We start from the raw sequence: 22,407 nt of genomic DNA, 5'->3' as shown, positions 1-22,407 counted from the left end.
TAAGACATTATTTGTATCAGATTATATAAATTTTTGGAAATTTCTATGGCTTTTTATGAATATAGATCTTAACATCCCCTATGATCTAAGTTTTGTGTTTTGTAATGTACATTTCCACTTGAAATTATATCCCTTTCCACATCAATAAACGTACATCTATAGCGAAACTGAATAGTAGCACCAAATTCAAGTGGTCATATACCACTGTCTGGATAGCCTGGGATCTATGCCCCCAATGCCAATTGCTGGACACTTAGGTGTTTCTCACTGTTATTCACAAACTCCTGTGATAGCCATCCTCATGAAAAAATCTTTTCATCCTTGCTGAATAACTTCCTTGTGTAGAAGTGGAATTGCTGGGGTAAAAGGGTATGTGTTTTTAAGGCTTGTCATACATATGGAGAAATTGCCCTCCAGAAAGGTTGTAGAGATATAGAATCTTGGATGCTTCATAAACTTTTAATTGTGCTGATATCAAATGGTGTTTGTAAATGTCCCGACAACCAGAAATCCCTCATCCAACGCCAATTGTTACTGCTGGCTTATTATAATTGTAATTAAACGGTGGTCGCAATGAAAATGACTTTCTGAGAATCCATTGAAATGCTGGCATAGTTGTGGGACCTGTAGGGTGGATCTTGTCCTGCTAAAGTTTTGTGTCGAGCTGAGGACACACTTTGGCTTTGCTGCTATAAATTGTTCAGCACCAACCCCAGTGAATCCAGGGTCACTCTTTTGTTATAGTGTGACTCCCCGGTGTGTAGGCAACTATCATTAGGCAAGATTTGGGGAAAAAAATACTTGACATTTGGACAGTATCATAGTTGCTTCATGAGGAGGGTGAAATTTGAGACATTTAGGAGACAGATGAGTATATGACTGTGACATCAAGCAGGGTTTCAACCATGTGTTTTCAAATCAGCTGGCAGGGAAATTGGAGTGTGTTTGCTTTTTCTTTGTTCATAAATATGTTTAATTCACAACATCTTTTAAGAGTGTTTCTTTGGTCCTGTAGGAAAGAGTTAATGAGACGCTAAAAAAAAGAGATTAGAAAGGGAGACAACCTTGATTTCAAATGTTTGATCTCAACATGGCCAGTCTCTTTGTTTTCAATGCAAAATGCACCAGAATGGGGGTCATCTGTTTTCGTTCCCCCAAGAAAGGAAGGGGAGGGGAAAGAGGACTAGTTAAACTAATTGTTATCTGTGGACTGCCTTGGTACACCCAAGGGAAGAACACATTTCAGATAGAAATCTTGTATTTGCAGTTAACAGAAAAACCAATTCGATCCGGTTTAAATAAGAAAGGAAATGTTTGTGAAAAGTCCAGGGTCTAGCTAAGCTTAATCGGTTCAACAAGTTACCACAGAACACGTTTTTCTTTGACTCTCCTCTCTGCCTTCCCCCACATCTTCTTCAGCTGAGAGCTGGCTCCCTCATGGGCACAAAAAGGCTGCCAGCAACTCCCACAGATGTCTGCTTCTTCGTTCATAGCCAGTGAGGAAAGAGAACTTCTCTGCCTGTGGTTCTTTAGAAGATCTGGGAATCATGCTTCCTAGAAGCCCCTGGCAAATGTCTGCTTGTATCTCCTTAGCCCAAACCGGGTCACATGACCATGCCTGGACCAGTCACCAGGACAGGGGATGAGCTGTGCTGTTTGGTTCAGCCATTCAGGACCACCCCTGCTGCTGGTACCATGAGTTTCTCTCAAGGTGCTGGTGCTCCAAAGGAGGGGGCTAACCAGGGAACAGGTATCAAGAGAGAGGATGAAGAGATGCTAGAAGTGCAAGAAAAGCAAATGTCCCTTATGTAGAAGTTTTTAAAAGGACTCCTGGACATCCTTATATGCCTCCTTGGTGTCTGTCTCTCCGCTCACTTCAGCCACCCGTCAAGATGAAAACTGATGGGTTTGCCGTCAATTTTCAGCCAAGGGTTTGAGACCCCCTGGTGTATCTAGATGAACAAGATATATTACCTACAATTCATTCCTAATAATAACTAAAGAGATAAAGTTTATACATGATTTCCCTGTTTCGTATCTAGTTGAGCTTATTCGAGCTTATCCCAGGTGCGTATCCTACGTATTCAGCAGATGAGAAGGAGCTGCAGTTACGAAGACTGGAGAATTGCCATAGGCTCTCCGCCCTTACTCTGAGCTGCCCTGCACGGGACATGTGGTGGGTGACCCGGGAGAAAAGTGGCTGAGAGTCAGGCAGGCCAGTAACAGCACCTTCCCTCCACTTGAGATGCCACTCTCCAGCCCCACCACCCTGCCACAAATGTCATTCCACTTTGCTATAACTACTCTCCCCGCCTTCCACATTCCACTTAAAAGGCCCAGAGCAGCAGGCCCCACAGCCCAATTTCGCTGTCAGAGAAAGTGGGTGATGACAGCCGCTGGGAAAATGCCTTGCCTCCTTCCGCACGTCCTTATTATGATTTCTCTCAGCATGTACCCAACCCGTCCTCATTCTGCCTTTGAAATACACTCTCAATACAATACCACCAATCAGCATTTGTCACATTTCCCTGGGCCATTTATTTGTTTTAATTCTTTTCTCTTTGTTTATTGCGTAATTGATTAATACTTATGGCAGAGTAATAGGAAATTCACATAAGCCAAGAAAAAGAAATCAAATCTGCAGTAATCTCACCCCCAGAGAGAATCACTGCCTTCGGGCGTATGGGCTTCCATATCTTTTTATGTGTGTACAGCCACATCAAGCATTTCCCAAAAAACAAAAACAGAATCATGCCATATGTATTGCTTTGTAACATATCTTCTCGCTCAAAGAACTCAGGCATCTCCGTATCAGTAAATATACTTACATCGTTATATTGTCATTGCACTTAATTGCCGCGTAGTATTCTGTTGTTTAGATGCACCGTGATTATCTAACCTGTCTTCTGTTGGGAAGATGTATAGGTGGTTTCCAAGAGTCTGCTCTTACAAGCAGCATCCTGGTGAACAATTTTGTTAATGAAGCTCTGTGCCCGTGCAGGAGCATTCCCGTAGGATGCTTGACAGCAGAAGCATCACGCGATCCAAGGGCAGGCACATTTTTTACAGCATTTGGTATGCATTGACGAACCGCCCTTCAGAAAAGTCATCACTGTGTGTTCTCGCACCAGCTGCATCTGAAAACACCCATTTTCTCATAATTCCTTGGCATTTCTTTTAATTAAAGAAACCTAATATTGTAGGAATTAATTTCAGGACAGGATAATCCAGATAATAGTCTTGTTATTATTTCACCAAACTGGTAGCTGAGAAAAGTGACTTTTATATTAAAATATAGTTAATTTACCTCTCTTCTTTATGTTGACCTGGTATCAACCTCTGAGTAATGATTTTAAGTCTTGCGAGGTTCCCCCTATGGCTAAGCAAGGGAAATGAATAGAGGAGAGAGAAAGAAAAACCCAGGAATGATGACCTGGATAATTTGCTCATAAAATCCTGCTACTGGAGGCAGTGAGGGAAGAAAAGTACACTTGCATCTTTACGTTGAAGAGATTCAGCTCTTCAAATCGACTCCCTCTGCCACCAATAATAATGATCATTAACATTTAATTCTTTGCTTTACATTCAGTATAACGCTAATAATAGAAGCCTTCATTTTTCAAATGCTGGCTAAGTCAGAAACTTGACAATTAATTTAGTCTGTCACAGCAAAGTAGGAATTATTCCCCCATTCTGCTGAAGAAACTGAGGCCCAGAGAGGTTGTCATCTGTCCAAGGTCACACAGCTGTCGCTGAACAGTACCAGGATCAGAGCTCAGGTGTGCCTGCCTCCAAAGCCCTTGCTATTTCCACCGTGCCACACGGCCCCTCTTTGGTGCAGAGAAGGATGCTGTGCTGCCCAGGATCCCTTCCATCTGATCAGACATCTCAGATGAACGCACGAGCCTCCTGCAGTCTGGCTCTGCTTGTAACAGTTGTACTAACACTTTTTTTGTTTCATTTCTTGGCTTCCCATCAGGTCCAAGACAAGCCAATGAAGAGCCTCAAGTATATGGACCGAGAAATTATAAACCTCAAAAAAGACCTTGTACGAAGCCGGTGAGTGAGCCCAGTATGGAACAACCCATAGACAAGCTGACAGGGCTGGGCAGGCTACAGAGGGGTGCCCGCGGGTCCTTGCCAAGTCACAGTGCCCCCCCCAACCCTAAACATTAAGCAGGAGACTCACATGATGGTAACCCTGTAAGAATCCATTTCCTGACTGGACTTTTCAGGAAGTACCTGCACCAGACTTTCTTCCCCACTTTCGTACATGCCAGTGCCCTGCCTAGAATCCTCTCTGCTTTGCTTCCTGGACCTGAATCCGATTCAAGAGAGTTCCCATATGCTCCAGCAAAAGCTTCCCTTTGTACTGCAGGCCCACAGCATGGTGGCCGAGAGTCAGATAGGCTCCGTCTCAAATACTGGCCCTGCCACCTGCCAGCTGGTAGCACTGGAGGAGTTATTTAACTTCTCGATTCTCTGTTCCCATTCCTGTGAAATGAGAATAATATGAGGTTGTTAGAAGGACTGAATGGGATCATGCAGACGAAGCACCCCTTGTGTGGCCTTGAATACAACGCTGGTCATCTCCTTCCTCCGCCCCCCAGTCCCTTCCTCCATGATAGTGTGAGCAAATTGAGGTCTAGGACCATATTTTATTCATCTCCGTGTGGTGAGATGGAATATTTTTCCTTCTCCCCTTAACTCTTTCCTGGGACCTGGAATGTTTCAAGGTGGGATCATAAATGGGGCTTTTGGCAAAGCAACTCGAGGCAGAGTAAGAGAGGAGACTCTCTTAGCACAAAACACACAAGGGATGTGGTAAGAGGGGTAATATAGCCAGCGTGGAAGGCCTATTCATCTTACGCATCTCCCACTCTGAGCCAGACCACAGTGAGAACCACAGCGAGACATTTCCTTCCTGCACCTCCGTCACCTGCAAGCTCGTCCTTCACTGTCCATCTGCATCTCCACCCCTGCCCTGTCCAGCAGCACAATGATGGGACTGGATGACTGAGCCCAAGACGAGGCAGGAAGGTGTGGGCACTGACGGTGGGGAGACAGAAAGGAGTGAAAGATACTAAGGGAGAGGTCAAGACGGGGCCCCAGAGAACAACATCCTCCCCACTGACTACAGGAGGGGTGGCTGTATCAGCTCTCTGGGGAGGGGGGGTCTCCGGACACCCACTGTCCAGCAGAAACACAACGCAAACCGTGCATGTCATATTAAATTTTTGAATAGCCGCACTAAAAAAAAACATTAAAAGAAATAGATGAAAGTGATTCTAATAATATATTTATTTAACCCAATATATCCGAAGTATGACCGTCCAACAGGTAATCAGTATAAAAAAGTATTAATGAGATACTTTATATTCTGTTTCAAATACATGATGAAAGTGATGAAAAATGATGAAAGATGAAAACTCCAGAGTGTATTTTACACTTAGAGCACATATCCGTTTGGACCAACCACATTTCAAGGGCTCAAAAGTTGTCATGGACTGAACTGTGTTCCTCCCCAAATCCATATGTGGAAGCCTTAACTTCCAGGGTGACTGTATTTGGAAATAGGGCCATTAAAAAGGTAATTAAGGTTAAATGAGGTCATGAAGGTGGGTCCTAATCTGATAGGACCAGTGTCCTTATAAGAAGAAGGGATGTCAGGAACGTGCACACACAGAGAAAAGGCCACGTGAGGACACACCTAGAAGGCACCATCTGCAAGACAAGGAGAGAGGCCTCAAGACAAACCAAGCCCCCAACACCTTGATCTTGGGCTTCCAGCCTCCAGAACTGCGAGAAAGTAAACGTCTGTCGTTTAAGCCATCCAGTTTGAGGTATTCTGTTATGACAACCCCACCAGGCTAACGTGATAGTCAATGTTGGGATAATCTTGCAGAGAATGTCCCCGGCCTGAGGAGGCTGATGGAGGCCAGTCTGAGTCTTGTATAGAGCCGAGCCCAGGCATGGCATGTGAACTTGACTCTCAGAATCAAAGACTGAAACCCACAAGGACTCCTTTGTTAGTTGCAGACATCTCGGCCTCATTGGTGTTTGAACCCAGGTTAGAGGGCTTTTTGAGGCTGATGCCTTGGGAAACTGGGAGCCCCAGGGACTGGTGAGCAGTAAGGTCAGGAAGCCCAGAGTTATCTGAGTCGGGGCAGCATCCGTAGCAGGTAGCAAAGAAGGAGGATTGCATGGCTGAACGCAAGCCTCCCATGCTCCACCGTCGTGCCTGGAGGACATTCCAGGCTTCAGGAGGAGTGGTGCAGCAGGGAGGTTAGATAAAAGGTGAGGTTCAAAATATAGAACCATCCATACATCATGGGCACCAATCATTCAGACCAGACGGTGGTCATACACAACCGCTAGGGCCATACACAACCATTACAACTGTGTTGGTTCTTACCTGATGAATATTATCAGCCTTGAGGTAGATGAGCCCCACCTGCAAGTACATACCACAATCTCTAGAGTCTGGGAAATGAGAGTTTCCGCACTCATCTGTATACTCTAGACAAAGAGTTGATCGCTGGAGGTACCAATAGATGCTGTGATCTGTGTAAGACCCAGATACTAAGACTCGACCCAGCCCAAGAAGGACAACAAGCAGTGGCGAGTCATTTGGTAACCAGAAGTGATTGCTCAATTTTCAGGATATTTGCAAGCCTGTTATCAAACACAGCTATTGTTAAATATCAAATTGTATAAATTTTATAAGCTTACAATTAAAGACATTATATTAAAACAAAGATTAATACTCAAAACTCATCACTTCCTAGTGATTTTATACGTTTTACTATTTATCCACGTTCTTGAGGTTATTTGTGGTTATAGTATCTGTGTGATGGAAATAATATATAACGGGGGCTACCCCAAATCTCTCCCCAGCTCTGATCTCACTGATGTCACATTGGCAGCTCAAACTCAGCCACAGTGGGAATATTTATGCCATGGAAATCAGCAAATGCTACAAATCAGGGCTTATTTGTCCCCCCCAGAGAGCCGATTGTTAAACATTCACCAGCACATCCCTGGGGTCGTGCCCCCAAATGACCAAGGTTGAACTTTCCACTAACTCAGTAGAATAGAGGGGCTTGTATTTTTTTTTGTTTTTTGTTTTGTTTTTGAGGGACTTGTCTTAAAGGTGATAAAGATGATGGCTTTTCTGCCATCCTTGAGTTGGCAAGCTGAGTCTGTCACTCCTGCCAGGTGCATTTACCGTGGCTCTGTAACAAGCCAGAATTTAATATCCTCGATCAGACAGGCTCAGCCTGTCCAAGGGCTGGACGTGAAGGAGGACGGGGAAAAGGCCAAACAGAAAAGTCATAGCAAGAAAACAAGAAAAGACAATAAAACTTTCCATCTGGCCACACTCCTGGATTCCACTGACATTTAAGGAACCGCTCCTTCCTCTTCAATGGGAAACACCCCGTTTTCCAGGGGAAATCACCTCTCCAAGAGTTGCAAACCCCATGGCCCCATCTCCCAGCAGTAAATGAGGCAAATTATTAGCAAAGAAGATGTTGTCTTTTCCACTTATTGTTTTTCAAGTCCGCTTCACCTCCTATTAGAAGCGAGCCCACCTTGAACCAGACACCTTGACTCTCTGCTAGGTTTTTATTTAATACTTCAGCCCTTTATAATTCAATTGCACCATCCCTGGTTTCATGGCCAATTTAACATGATGCTAAAAAGAATAAAAATCTAACTGCTTTCTGCCTCTGTGTTCCACCAGATGTTCGGTGGCACATAGATGCAAGCTCTGCACTTACTTGCCCAATTTCTCCTGCTGGAAGTTGACAATTGGGGCATCTGCCTGTGCCCAGTTCTTGGTTGACTCTTGAAGCTGATGACATACTTCCTTCCAAAGCTGCTCGCACTTTTTATTGCAAATGCTTTAAGGAAAATAAACATCTCTGCGGCTAAAACAACTGAAATGTTGAACCTGAAGCCATGATTTACCGATGGCCAAATCCAGCTAGGTACAGGCATTTGCAAATAAACAGTGATGAATTAACCTCCATCCCCCAGCAGACCCCAGCAGGGTAGAGATTATGCAAGTGTTTATGAGGTCTGAGACTTTGTTTTCCAGCTGCATTTGGTAGACAGCTGAAGCAAGGCAATCAGGCAATCTATGAAGGTGGAATTTTGGCAAAGGAAGAAGTTCTTTTTTTTGTATGAGATTAGGCACTTCCTCTTGACTCCTCCTTAGTCTTCTGTGCTCATTCATTTTCTTCAGCAAATATTTTCTCAGTACCGGGCATCACCAGGTATACACCAGACATCATTGTATATATTAGAGCCACAGCAGAGAACAAAACAGAAGAAATTCCTGTCCTCAGTGGATAGGAGACATGGCTGTGCATTAAAATGGGACAAATACAACAAAAAAGTTAGCAAGTAAACAGGATTTGGGTGGGGAAAGTTGATTATATACAATGATGAATGTAAAACAAGGTGACGTGTATAGCATGGTGATGGGGAGGGAGCTGCGACTTTAGGTAGAGTGGTTGGAGAAGGTTGTTCTGTAAAAAGAATCCTGGACCTGATACTTGAATGGTGAGAAAGACCCACTCACCTGAAGATAGAGGGGGAGAGAGGTGGACTATTTCAGAGGAGAATAGGTGGATGGGTGCCCAAGGTGGAACAAGCTGGAAATGTTGGAGAAACAGAAAGAAGGCCAGTGTGGCTGGAGCAGAGTGAGAGAAGCAGTAGATGAAATTAGAGAGATGGGCAAGGCCTCAAGGCTGTGCTGAAAAGTTTGCATTTTAGTCTAATTGCAATAAGAACCCATCGGAGGGTTCTGAGCAGGAGAAGGACGTGATCTGATTTTTAAAAGAACGTTCCATCTACTGCATAGAGACCAGTTGGAAGGCTGTGGTAAGAAATGATGATGCCTCGAATCAGGCAAATAGCAGTGAACTGGAGAGAAGTGGATGGATTCTGGATTTATTCGGAGCCACAGGACTGGCTAATGGATTGGATGTGGGAGACAAGGAAATGGCAGGATCAATGTGCTCCAATGACTGGTTTTATCTGTCTCCCTCACTAGAACGTAAGATCTGTCAGAACCTAGACTATGTCACGTCCACTGTCATAGTCCCCAAATAAATGCTTATTGATGGGATGAATTAGTTCTTTTCTCCACCTCTAGAACTTAGCAGTTAAAAATAAGGGAGAAGGCCTGTATATTAACTTAAAGGAAGTGAGTAAGGGAGATGGTTTTTATATAAATCCCTGGGATAAATCAATTGATGAGATGGCTGGTCCATTGCAATCTCCATCAGGCCTCTTAGGTGAGCCTGCTGGTCTCTCCCTTTTCCACTGCCATTCAAGCAGGAGTGTGTACTCTGGTTTACTGGTGAATGACCTTGTGGCTGGAAGGAGAAGGTCTCAGTTTGTTGTACAACAGAGTCAACCTGTCCTATGAATCACCAGGGTCTGGCTCAGTGCCTGGCATTAGAGAAGGCACTCAACAAATATTTGCTGAAGTTTATATTTACGTAACATCTTAAAAATCTTCCCTGAGGCAGGCAAGAAAGGTCTTGTTGACCCATTTTTCAGATGAGCAAACTGAGACTCAGAGAAGTTCAGAGATTTACTTAAAGTCATTGTATCAGCTAGCTATTGCTGTGTAACAAACGACCTCAAAAACTCAGTGACTTAAAGCAATAAGCTTTTATTAGAGATTGTGAGTCTATAGTTCAATAGGGAGATTCTCTGGTCTCAGCTGGGCTCCCTTGAGCATCTGTAATCGGCTGAGTGTTGAGTAGGTGGCTTTGCTGATCTTGGCTGGGATCTCTCACATGTTTGGAAGACAGCTGGCCACAGGCAGCTCTATGCTGACCTTGGCCGGAAGAACATGGTCTCTCATTCTCAAGCACATCAGCTAGGACTTTTTCTCAGGGTGGCAGGATTCTGAGAAGAAGTGGAAGTGTGTGAGACCTCTTGAGCTTTAAGCTAGGCGCTCACAAAACATCACTTCCACCGAATTCTTGTGGCTAAAGTGAGTCACAGATCCAGCCCAGATTAAAGGTGGAGGAATAGACTCCACTTCTTGGTGGGAAGAGCTTCAAACTCTCATTGCAAAAGAGTGGAGATTTGGGGTCATTTTTTCAATCCACCACAACCAGATGGCCAGTTCTGAGCTGGCCTTTGAGACATGAGCTGGTATCACCAAAGATAATCTGTGCACATCACTCTTGGGAATGTAAAATGGAAACCATGTCAAGAATCAAACAGGTAGCAATGAGAGTACAAACTGCAGGGCTATAAGAAGGAGAGGCCAGAAGGGCCATGGAGAGCTGGGTGGAAGCCAAAGGTGTAAGGGTAAAATGACTATGTGTGAGCAGATGCTAGAAAGAGAGGGAAGGTGGAGAAGAAGCCAAATAGAAAGTTAGAGAACAGAGCAAGCATAAGCAAAGAAAGTCCTTGAGTAATACCAATACTCAACCTGAAGACTTTGAAATTTCTGCTATTGAGGTCCCTGAAACTATCTTCTGGAGAAGATCTCCAGTTCCTCTCTTTATGAGGCTCCTGATCTTGGATTCCCATGAGATTTTTCATATCCTCATCACTCCAACACGTGCTTTTACAATAAGCCCCTCTTAACTGGGCTAGCTTGCCAACCAAGGAGGCTGGCTAAAATGATTTCTTAGCTCTTTTTTTTTTTAAAGATTTTATTTTTCCTTTTGCTCCCAAAGTGCCCCCTGGTACATAGTTGTGTATTTTTATTTGTGGGTCCTTCTAGTTGTGGCATGTGGGACGCCACCTCAGCATGGCTTGGTGAGCGGTGCCATGTACACGCCGAGGATCCAAACCGGTGAAACCCCGGGCCGCTGCCGCAGAGCATGCAAACTTAACCACTCGGCCACGGGGCCAGCCCCAATGATTTCTTAACTCTTAAAGATAGAGAGATCAAGAGGAAATATGACATTTTATCATCTCATCCTATTTCTTGGGCTGCTTTATGAGTTAATGGTGTTTGATGGGGACATTCACTTTAAGATATGGTTTGTGTCTGAGTTGGTAGGTAGAGTGAGCTTCTCCCAACTTTTTTTGAAACAGAAGAAATGAAACTAATAATTTATTTAAAAGTTAGATCCAGGCTGATGGATATGTGGCACATGTACCCCTACTCCTCTCTCCTGTGCCCAAGGCAGACATCACTAATGGATCACAGCACTCTTTCCATTTGAGCCAAACTTGGTATCAAAAATCCTCTCAACCTAGCACTCCAGGAAGCCACCACTATTGATTAGAGTTGTTCCATGGGATGTAATTTACTTGTCATCTCTAAATTAGAAGACTCAAACGGACACTTTGGTATCTTTAATGATACCTTATTAACTCAAATTGAGGGTTGGAGTGCGAGACCAGCAGGAAGCACAGATCTCACCTGGATCCCTTTATGAATGAGGCTGTTTTTAATCAGTGAATTTAAACAGTTGGAAAAATTATTGTCAACAACAGACACCTACAGACTGCTCTCAATAGGTTCTGCTTCTCATCATTCAACCCCCAGGACCTCCACATCCATAGCCTGTAACCCAGAACTTCTTCATTTACAAGTTCAAGCCTGATTTTTTTCCCACTGCCCCCTCCTCCAGACTTGAGACTTACCTCGAAGCCCCAGAATTATTTAAGGTCATGGATTGAGATGCCGGTCAATACCTTGGATGCAGGCAAAGTTAAGGTCTCTGAATTGCACCTTATGAATCATTCAGAGAAGACCTTAGTCCCCCCATGTCACATCACCCCGACACCCTGCAGCCAGCGGATGGACATTAATGAGCCCATGGTGTGTTCCATAAATGTAAACACATGGCCCTGTGTCCTTAGCCCAGAACTGATAAACACAGCTGCACACCCAAAGGGTAGGTCACTGCTGTGGGCTGGAGGGAGCTGACCCAAGTTAATTGCATTTTTATCCTCTTCCATGTGACCCAGGGGCCCTGCCCACTTTTTCTCGGTTTCTGGCGCCTTCACGTGTCTTTGACATCTCTAGTTAACCGGTGTTCCAGGGCAAGTTTTCTTCTCTGCTTTTCTTGCCCCCCTCTCTGCTGACAGGAAATATCGTTACCATTCCTTTCCTCGTGGCTAGAGCTGCCTCAGAGGATCCCACATTAAAAAAGAACTTAGCCGGAAGAGCTTATTTTCAAATTTAAGAATCAAAATATCTTGCACCCTTGAACCTTTTGTTACATAAGTGTCTGCACAAAACTTTGTTTTCTGAAATTCTTTCCCAGATGACAGGCAACATGCTGAGTCTTATAGCCAGGCTTGGAGGGCTCACATCGTAGAGTGGAAAGTTCACTGGCTTTGGAGTCAGCTGTGGGTCCAAATCCCAGCTCTACCAGTTGTTAGCTGGGTGGCCATGAGCAAATCAATTCACTTCTCTAGACTTCAGTTTCTTTATCTATGGTGTGGGATAACAACACGTAATTCACACTATTGTTGGGATTTGTCACAACAGATGTGGGTGAGGAATGTAGGAGTAGGTCATTAAAAGTAGCCCTTGTTTTTAAACTGGTATTTGAAAATATTCGCGGGAGGCAACAAAGAGTGTGAGCCTTGGAGACAGAGACACCCAGCCCTGTCTCTTATCAGCTGAGTGACCTTGGACTGGTCATTTCACCTCTCTGAACCTCAGTTTCTCATCTGTAGGATAGAATCAATGCCTTCTTTCCGGGATTTTTTTTTTTTTTTTTTTTTGGTGAGGACAAAATGAAATGATGTGCATAAAATCTCCTGTTCTCCCTCAGTTCCTCCTTAGTTACTATAATGTTCTTAAAAGAGAGGTGAGACCCAGGAATCCAGAGCCCAGTAGTCCATCGATCTGTGATTAACTGGACCACCTCAGTCTGGCCTCTTCCACTCTCCAGGCCTCAGTGGTCCTGGACCAGGCAAACGGGTGATGCCCCCCACCATTGAAGATGAAGAATGGGTCCTCCCTAAAAGACTGTCCTGGCCTACAAAACTTTTAGGTAAACACATCTTTTGGTGAATTCATCCTGTTGATTAAATGTGTGTGTGTGTAAGAAACAAAGAGACAGAGCGAGAGTCATAGAGGGTCTGTTATCCAAAACAAAGACCCCACACTAGATTTAACTTCCCCAGAGCTGAGCGGAGAGCGTGATATTATCCAGCTCAGAATTTGGTTCATCCACGTCCCTCCTTCACCAGCAGGAGAGTCTGTATCAGCTACATTCAGAAAGGAAATGCCAGGAGATAAAATGCTGACAATAAGCGACAGTTATGACTCTTCTGCCATTTTAAAATCATTGCAATAATGCAGACCTCAGTCCCCCCAAGCTATGAGCAGAGAGCTAATGATTTTAGGGGACTCATTGGATTTTTATTTTTTGAGGAAGATTAGCCCTGAGTCTGCTGCCAATCCTCCTCTTTTTTGCTGAAGAAGACTGGCCCTGAGCTAACATCCATGCCTATCTCCTCTACTTTATATGTGGGATGCCTAACACAGCATGGCTTGACAAGTGGTGCGTAGGTCCACACCCAGGATCCAAACTGGTGAACCCCGGGCTGCCGAAGCAGAACATGAGATCTTTACCACTGAGCCACCAGGCCGGCCATCAGGGAACTCATCGGATTTTTAACCCTATAAGAAAATAGGTCATCTTCCCCAAAGTTTCCCAGCGTATGTTGAACAGGACACTCATCCCACAAGAGGCACAGTGAAGAAAAGTGTTGTGTGGTCACATGTGTCTGAGAAATGCTCTGAGCTCAATCCTAGCCTCAGAGATCCCCAGGCACAGCAGAATTTGAAAGCCCTATAAAGTCCTATAAAAAAGAAGCCTACTTAAATGCATGTAGCCCAGCATTTCCTAATCATTGAACCACAGGCTTCCATTTCTGGCTGCATGGCAGACTAGACACCTTGAAGTAGGAAAAGAAACTAAACGACAACCTGGATGTAAAATCCAGTGATGTTTCCTATGTGTTGTAGGAGGGGTTCCCAGGGAAACAGTCTCAGATGAGATTTGCATGCGGGTGGTCATTGGAGAGCGCTGTCAGGACCAACACGTGTGAGGGAGTGGGGATGCAGGAGGGGGTTGAAGAAGAAACGTGATGCTGCCACAAAGAGGCCTTGACCAATCTCGATCTCGAGGGCAGCTCTGAAGCTAGGATTGCCCCTCAGAGATGTCCCACGCTGAGGCAAGGAAGGGCCACGTTTGTAGCCATGATGTTCCTAGGGAGGGACCCAGCTGGGAGTCTTCAGCAGGAAACAGTGTTGGTAGATGCTGGGCCTAGGAGGGGGATTTGGGTAGCACACCGCAACATCCAATTCTGACCACCCGTTTTGCTTTTGGCATCCACTTGCTTTGTATAAAAATTTCACCCCATTTGGGAACAGATCCTCCAGGATTTGGATGGATTTCTTTTCCTGGAGAGACTTAAAACACCATGGTTAGGGGGTCAAACTACTGCCTTCACCACCACAGCTTGGTCTTTGGGCCACAAGTGATATTCATCATCTCTGCCCGTCCACCCAGTCTATAGTCTCCTCACCTTTGCCCAGCACTTTGGCTGGTCTAGGTCATTCCCCTGATCACTGTGCCTTTCTCAAGCCATGGCTGCTGCCCGGTATGAGGAAGGCCGTGAGGGTATGAGGAAGGGCACGCCCTTTGTTGAAGCTATGTCTTTTATTTGAGGGCAATTCCTGGGGAGTAACTCAGCTTGAGTCCTCAGCAGGCAATAGCAACTGGAGAACTGAGGGCTTCTGTCTAGAAAGTGGGGATTCTGGGTGCTACACCCCAGCACCCAGTGGAATACGGGTCCAGAAATAAAAGCTGGAAGAGCAAGGAGCAAGAAGTTATGAAAAAAACAACTGAAGTTATTTGTCTTTGGAACGTTTTATCCTCAGGCGCAAAAATCATAAATTAACATCCCACAGACATGGTAGGCAATGGAGGTCACTTCGGGAATTGATTGTCCAGTCTAAGGCTTCATGTGTCAGGTGAGGAAACCGTGACACAGAGAGAGGAACGGCCTTGTCCGAGAGCACAGAGCATGTTAGCAGCAGACCTGGACCTTGCATCCACTCTAGAGCCTTTGTTCCACATTGTGCCTCTTCCTCCCTGTGTACCATTTTGCAATTTTGTTTAGTTATTTGAATAACGTCCATCTCCCCCAATAGATCACAGGCTCCATGAGAACAGGGACCGTATAGCTTTTTGCTTACTAATATATTCCCGGTGTCCAGCACAGTGTCTGGAACACCCTTGGTGCTTAATAAATATTTGTTGAGTGAATTCGTGCACGTGCACTTCAGACTTTCTCTAGCATTTTTTTAGGCATCAGCCTGATGGGAGTGGAGGGAAGGAAGATGACTAGATGCCGCCCTGAAAAGATCATGTGGCCGGGATGGGCCGAGAGGGAACCTAGCTGAGAGCAGCAAGCACAAGCCTGGCTTCTGTCTCAGGATCCCCTGCAGGCTTGGAGGCAGACTTCTTGGGTTCAAATCCCAGTTCTGCCACTTACAAGCCACATAGTGACAAACAAGCTGCCTAATTTCTCTGATCCCCAGAGTGGGGATTGCTAAAATACTCTCCCCGTCTCACAGGGCTCTTGCAAGGATTACAGGAGTTAATACATATAAAGCTCTTAGAACAGTGACTGACCCATGGTGCGTGCTCCCTAAATGGTAGCTGTGTATGACATCATTCATGTTCCCTGAGTGATTGCAACTAATTTACAAGATGAGCATGATCTCATGGCTTTCTCCCTGTCCCCGATCGTGGGGCTACAGGCAGAGCTCAGCGTAAGATCCAGCATGTGGTACCCGATCCCAGATTCTGAACCTCAACGGCCATGTTTTAGGGACAAGTGAAGCAAACAGGATGAGGGGGGAACGTCAGGATGGATAGTTCACAAGAGGAGGCTGTGCAAATGCAGCTGTTGGTGCTGGATTTCCATATGAATTTTCAGTTTCTTCCATCGGCGTTGTTGAGCAAGCCATTACTATAATGGATGTGACCACAGGCTGTACACTAAAGCCCTAAGCCACCACTTAGCACAGACGCTGCATGCATTAAGCCCTGTAATTTTTTTGAACTTTTTATTGAAATATAACATAATCCAGGAAAGCACACAAATCTTTAGGCAGACAGCTCAATAGATTTGCACAAAATGAACACACCCTTGTAACCCACACTTACATCAAGAAAAGGAACATTACCAAGGTCCCCCTGAAAACTCCTCATGTCCCTTCCGGTCACCACCCCACCCCAGAGAAAATCTCAGTCTTGACTCCTAAGACTTGGATTCGTTTCTCCTGCTTTGAACTTTACATAAATGAAATTGTACTGTTGTCACTCGGTATCTGGGGTTTTTTTCATTCCACATTATGTTTCTGAGATTTATCCATCCTGTCTCATTGAGTTAGAGTTTGTTCTGTCTCAGTTTCCGTGTAGTTTCCATTGTGTGAAGGTAGCACAACTTATCCATTCTAGTATCGATGGGCACTTGGATGGTTTCCACTTTGCGGCTATTACGAATAAAGCTGCTCTGAACATTCTTATACATGTTTGTTGCTGAACATATGTACGTATTTCTGTTGGGAACATAGCTAAAAGTGGAATTGTTGGCTCATAGTGTTTGCTTATGCTCAGCTTTATTTAGTAGATACTGCCGAACAGTTTCCCAAGCCTTATATTTCAAAGGACTTTTAAAAATACACAAATAAGGCAATTTGGAAAAACTAGACAATATAGATAAATAGATAAATAAGTAATAGAACCAAACATAATTATTTCACCCAGGAATAATCCCTATTCATGTTTTGGCATATCCACTTCCAATATTTTTCTATATATGTTTGTGTATTTTTTTTACAAAGACAAAAAGAACTATACTGCATATTCCATTTGGTAACCTGATTTTTCATTTAGCAGTAGATTGGGGACATCTTCCATGTCAACAAATGAACACCCACAACTTAATTTTCTAAACTTTTTAGTATGAAAATGTTCAAATATCTTTAAAGCAAACAGAATAATATAATAAACCTCTATGCACCCATTACTCAGATCAATGACTGTCTACTCATAGCCAATCTTGTTTTCCATACACATCATCTTCCCCCATTATTTTGAAGCATTTATGATTTTACCTGTAAATATTTAAACAGCTATCTAGATAAGGACTCTTTTCAAAACCATAACCACAATAATATTATCACATCAAAAAAATTAGCAATAAGTCTTTAATATCAAATAACCACTCAAGTATAACAGCCCCCTTAATGGTTGTATACTGTTCTATTGTAAGAATGTAGCATAATTTATCTAAACAAATTCCTCTCGTTGGACTTGGTTATTTTCAATTTATTCTCCTGTTGTATAAACAATGCTTAGATGGACATCTTTGAGGTCACATCATCACATACTTTAGTCCCTTGAGATAAATTCCTAAGGTATGCAGCTTTAAGGTTCTTGACACTTAACTGAAGCCTAGATCCCCACTGTGTTTCAGTTGCTGAAAAGTCGCTAATTCATAAACGCCAGAAACAAAACGGGCTCTTCTCATAAGAAATGAGAGCAACGCAAGAAATATGGTATGAGAGGCTGAAAATACTTCAGACATGACTTTTTGCCATTTTCACTTTAACATAGTCGTTGGCAGCAAATAAGCAGTTTATGAAAAGCAAAATGAAAACAGAATGTTCGCGAAATAAAACCCCCCTAAATTTTATGGGGAACGTCCAGCTGAGCCACCGACAGCCAATCTGCGTCATCAACAAGATCATCTCCCATCCCCGGGATTCTTCATGTAAAATCTTCTTTTTTTATTGAGGTATAATTGACATACGATATCCTATTAGTTGCAGGTGTATATCACAGTTATTTGATATTTATCTACATTATGAAATGATCACCACAATAAGTCTAGTTGCCATTTGTCACCATACAAAGTTATTACAGTGTTATTGCCTGTGTCCCCTATGCTGTACATTATAGCCCCACGACTTATTAATCGTATAACTGGAAGTTTGTACCTCTTCATCCTCTTCATCTATTCCGCCCCCCACTGCACATCAAATCTTTTCCGCCCCAGAACTTCCTTTCTTCTCAGCCCCACCATCAGTGATTGTTTTCACGGTTTTCTCTCAGATGAGACTATTGCCAACGGCCATTACCTATTCACTTTTTTCAATGCAAATGAAAGCTTTCATTTTTCCTGAGCAGACTATCGCCTTTGAGCACGTCTTTGTCTGGGTCTTTTCTTTAATATTAAAGGACATTTTGCCATCATGATTTCACTGAAAAGTAAAATAAAATAAAATTTTATTAAGAAGCCGGAAACCCCCACGAGTTCACCAAGCTCACCTGCACAGTGCTCAGGAGCAACCCTTGGGATGCTAGATGGAAAATCATCTTGCAGCCCACTGTGAGAAAAGCGACAGGCTGCCATTTGTCCCACCCACGACCCACAGGAAGGCAAAGCAATAATAATAATAATCAATAGTAGGCAGTTTAAACCCTGTTATTGCAAAATTAAGGCTTGTAAATATATTTCAACAGGTATTAATTTACCCACGGCTCTATTCCAAAAGTGCATAACAGCAAGAATCATCTGTAAAACCCATTTCCCAGTCACCTACCCCTCCCCTGATCTCGTGTATTGACAGGTAGTATAATATATCATGGCTTGGGGCCGGCTCCGTGGCCGAGTGGTTAAGTTCGCAAGCTCCGCTGTGGCGGCCCAGGGTTCGGATCCTGGGCACAGACATGGTACCGCTCGTCAGGCCACGTTGAGACGGCGTCCCACATCCCACAACTAGACGGACATGCAGCTAAGATATACAGCTGTGTACAGGGGGGTCTTGGGGAGATAAAGCAGAAAAAAAAAATGATTGGCAACAGTTGTTAAACAGTTGTTAGCCCAGGTGCCAATAAAAATATATATATATATATCTCATGGCTTTTGGGACCAGTCTGAATCCTGGCTCCACCATCGGCAAGCTGATCTCTCTGAGTCTCATGGCCCTCGTCTGTAAAATGAGGATAATAATAAAATCTACCTCACAAGGCAGTTGTGAGAATTACATGAGTTAAAATGAGTATTTCTGGTCCTTGCATCGTGTAAGTGTTAAACACACAAGTAGAACCAGAACAGCCAGTCCTCCTGATGGCTGGTGTTTATACCTCAGCCCAGCTGCTTGGCTGTGCCACTGGAATTCAGTCCTCTCTTTACAGGAGATTTTCTTATTACCCGTGTGGGGCCCCAGAGGTGTCTCCTTCCTGTCTGATTGGAAAATCAGATGCTGGAGAGCGTACAGCTAAGAAGCTTAGGGTACTATAGTTTGTTCTTTGCCTTGAAAGACAGAGCTAGATACTTTTCAGACACTGTTTTTAAGATAACATTAGTTAGTACGCAGAAAGTGTATTGAATAGAGTTGCCACGGTAAGCGCTGGCTCTTGTCATAATATTAGTATTCTTCTTATTACTATTACTTTTATTGGAAGTAGAGTCAACAGCTTGAATCAATGGGAAGAGAAAATTCTGGATAAGAGCTGAACCAACCTATGTCCTCCCTCCATACAATCCCATCATGGAGGGAAAAATGAGCAACTACATCATGAGGACCATTTCTTTTGTAACATGAACGAGGCTACAATTTCAAGTCACACCTCTTTTATTTTTCAAGTTCGCCATATAAGCCATCTCATAAATTATTTGCAGGAGGTCTGGTGTCTCCCTCTAGGAGCTTCACTTCCTCCTTGAACTGTCTAATAAACAGAAGGCTGACTGGGTATCTTCCACACCCAGAGAAGGAGAAAGTGGGCACTTACTGGTCTTCCACTGCCATTGCTTCTCACTGCCACCAGGTGTCGCTGTAGAGAACAGGTCCTCCAAAATCCTACAGACCAGGCTGGGGGGTCTTCACTACATCTCGCTGATCCACACCACCATAGCTCTCAAAACCCACGGGGTTTGATTAGATGCCTTCCTCCATACAAACAGGTGACCTGCATGTGGCAGGTTACGTTCGGGGGCTCCAGGATGCCCTGGCCCTGCTCCGTCGGAGGGAAGCTGCCATCATGTCTAACTAAAGAGGCTTTCTGGCCCTTTGCTTGCTGAAAAACTTGCAAAGAGAGCGCAGATTTTTTCCATTGAGGAGCCCAGATATGTTACATAAATTATTGCTATAGATGGACAATGATGAGGAGTGAAATATTTCCCCAAAATCAAACGTCACCACAACCTCACCACAGCGGCACCCTGCCACATCCCACCAGATTGGGGGGACCCACAAGAAACTTACCTGGCCTTTATCCTCTCAAAATTTCCCATGAAAGTAAGAACAAAGTCAGCAAGAATGCTCAAGGATTAGAAAAATGCAGGACAGCCAAATCAAACAGGCTGAGAAATGTCAAGAATGGCACTTCAGCCAGTCCCCTTAGGTTGTGTCTGAGGCAGACAGTTTGGGGGTCAGGAAATGCTGGATGTCTTGGGCTGCTCTGTCAGGCCCATGGGTGCCATTTAAGGAAAATGAATGGCCTGGCCTTTGAGCACATCTGACTGTATAACTTTAGGGATCATTCTGGGTCAGATTAGCTCCAAAGGAGAGTTTCCTGGCAGAATGTGGGTGAAAAGTTAAAGAAACCAATTAGAACATTGTTTTGCAAGATGCTCTTTAAATCAGAAGAGCTTATGCAGGAATCCATTAAATAAAGCAGATCTAAACAACTGTGAAAGCCGGGATCTGAGCCTCCATTCCCGCCCTGAGACAGCCCAAGGTGCTCAGGGGCTGCAAAGCCACCCTTGGGTCCTGTGAGCGTCTCCTGAAGGCCTACGTCAGGAAAACACAAGGCCTGGGGCAGGGGGGTGGGGCAGTACACGCTCCGAGCAGGGCTGTCCCCTTGTACACTTCCAGGGGGCGCCATTCACAATGTATACTCCAGGGCAAATGGCACCCCCAAAACACGATTTGTAGAATGGCATGTTGATAGTCCCCCTGGGTTTGTACAGTTGAGCAGCCTTTTATCGGGAGTTATAAAAAGATAAAAAGAAGAGCTTAAAGAGCTCACAGGGCATGGGGTAGGGGGGTGTATGGAGAGACAGAGAGAAAGAGAACCACGGGCTATTTTGTTGGTAAGAGTCTCTATGGTGGTTTGCAGACTAGAGTCAGTCTTAAAAGGTGTGTTTGGGCTCATTAACCTTTTACCTGCAATAGTTCTCTAGTTCTTTGAGTTTGCGCATATTGGAAGTGTTTGGTTTGCAAAGAGAATAGAAAATGACCAGGTAACAAGCATAGGGAGTGGGAAGAGGTCTCCCAGGCTGAGAAAACCATCTGTACATGATCACAGTTAGGATGGGACCTGGAAGGCTGCGTGACTATAGTCGCCTTTATCAGACTCCTCCTCCGTGTCAGGCACTGGGCTAGCCACTGATGTAAGGTTGTCTCAAATGTGAGAGGAAGATGAGAGATGGTGCTTAATTCTGGGGACCAGAGAGTGAAGGGAATAAAGAGCTTTCAGACGGATGCAGCTCAGCAGACCCTGGGTGGATGAGAGAGAACCGGGCTGTGGTCCTGGGCAGATTTTTTTCCTCTTCTGGGATCCCTCTGAATGTACCATGACAAGGACCAGCAGTGGCAGACAACCACCTCATGTCCAGGAGGCCATCAGAAGCTTCTTCTCATGGTGACAGGCAAGCCCTCAGTTGGGAATTCAGACAGGAAGCTGTTGGCCACACACCCCCCCCCCAACTGCACCGCACCTCAGACCCCTCCAATTTCATCTTGTACTGATGCCCAATGAAAAAGCCACCGTGAATTCCTGAGGAGCTCCCAGTCTCCCGCAAGAAATCCCCGCCATCAGCCAAAGAGAACATGGGCGAAAGTATCGCAGGCTGGTGGTCTTGCGCCTTATTCTGTTATCTATTGTCTGTCTCAAAATTATAAGCCAGGAGTGATATGGAGATTGTCAGTGCACCCTGGAAAAAATCTCTCTCCTGCTAATGCATTTTTTATGTCCACACTGGCAGGACCGTGAAGAATAATCCTCCCCTTCCATTTAGTCATTAAGCACAATAGGTAATAATGAGTATTGCGGGGTAGGGTTTGCATTAAAAAAAAAATCAACCAGTTTATCTCAGAACTGAACACACAGCTGAGCCACCTCCAAATGCTGTGCTGCGCCTCTGTTTTCCCAGGTGGGCTAAGTGCCTGGTGCTGACAGGTGGCAGGAGAGCACAATGGTTAAGACAGACCAAAGTGCAAATCCTGGCCTTGCCACCTTCTCATTGTGTGACTTTAGGCAAGTGGCTTCAATTCAGTGAGCCTCAGTTTCCCCATCTTTGAAATTGTAGTACCTGCCTCGTGGGGCTATTGTAGGGACTCAATGCGATGACAAGGGTGAGGCATTAGGGGCC

General features: G+C 44.5%; 1 protein-coding gene across 4 annotated transcripts in view; it reads left to right on the top strand.

Annotated features, from left to right (window-relative positions):
* The window catches only part of CCDC60 (coiled-coil domain containing 60), a 157,870-nt gene that overhangs the window by 64,996 nt on the left and 70,467 nt on the right, over positions 1-22,407 (top strand). For all 4 annotated transcript variants that reach the window (XM_005612563.4, XM_023647053.2, XM_023647055.2 and 1 more), the window contains exon 2: positions 3,980-4,059. In XM_005612563.4, the coding sequence (XP_005612620.3) occupies positions 3,980-4,059 (80 nt within the window). The remainder of the gene's footprint in view (positions 1-3,979; positions 4,060-22,407) is intronic.

Source organism: Equus caballus, chromosome 8, assembly GCF_041296265.1.
Source record: "Equus caballus isolate H_3958 breed thoroughbred chromosome 8, TB-T2T, whole genome shotgun sequence".
Lineage (NCBI taxonomy): Eukaryota > Metazoa > Chordata > Mammalia > Perissodactyla > Equidae > Equus > Equus caballus.
Note: the sequence above shows the minus strand (reverse complement) of the source record. Positions and strands in the feature narration are given on the sequence as shown.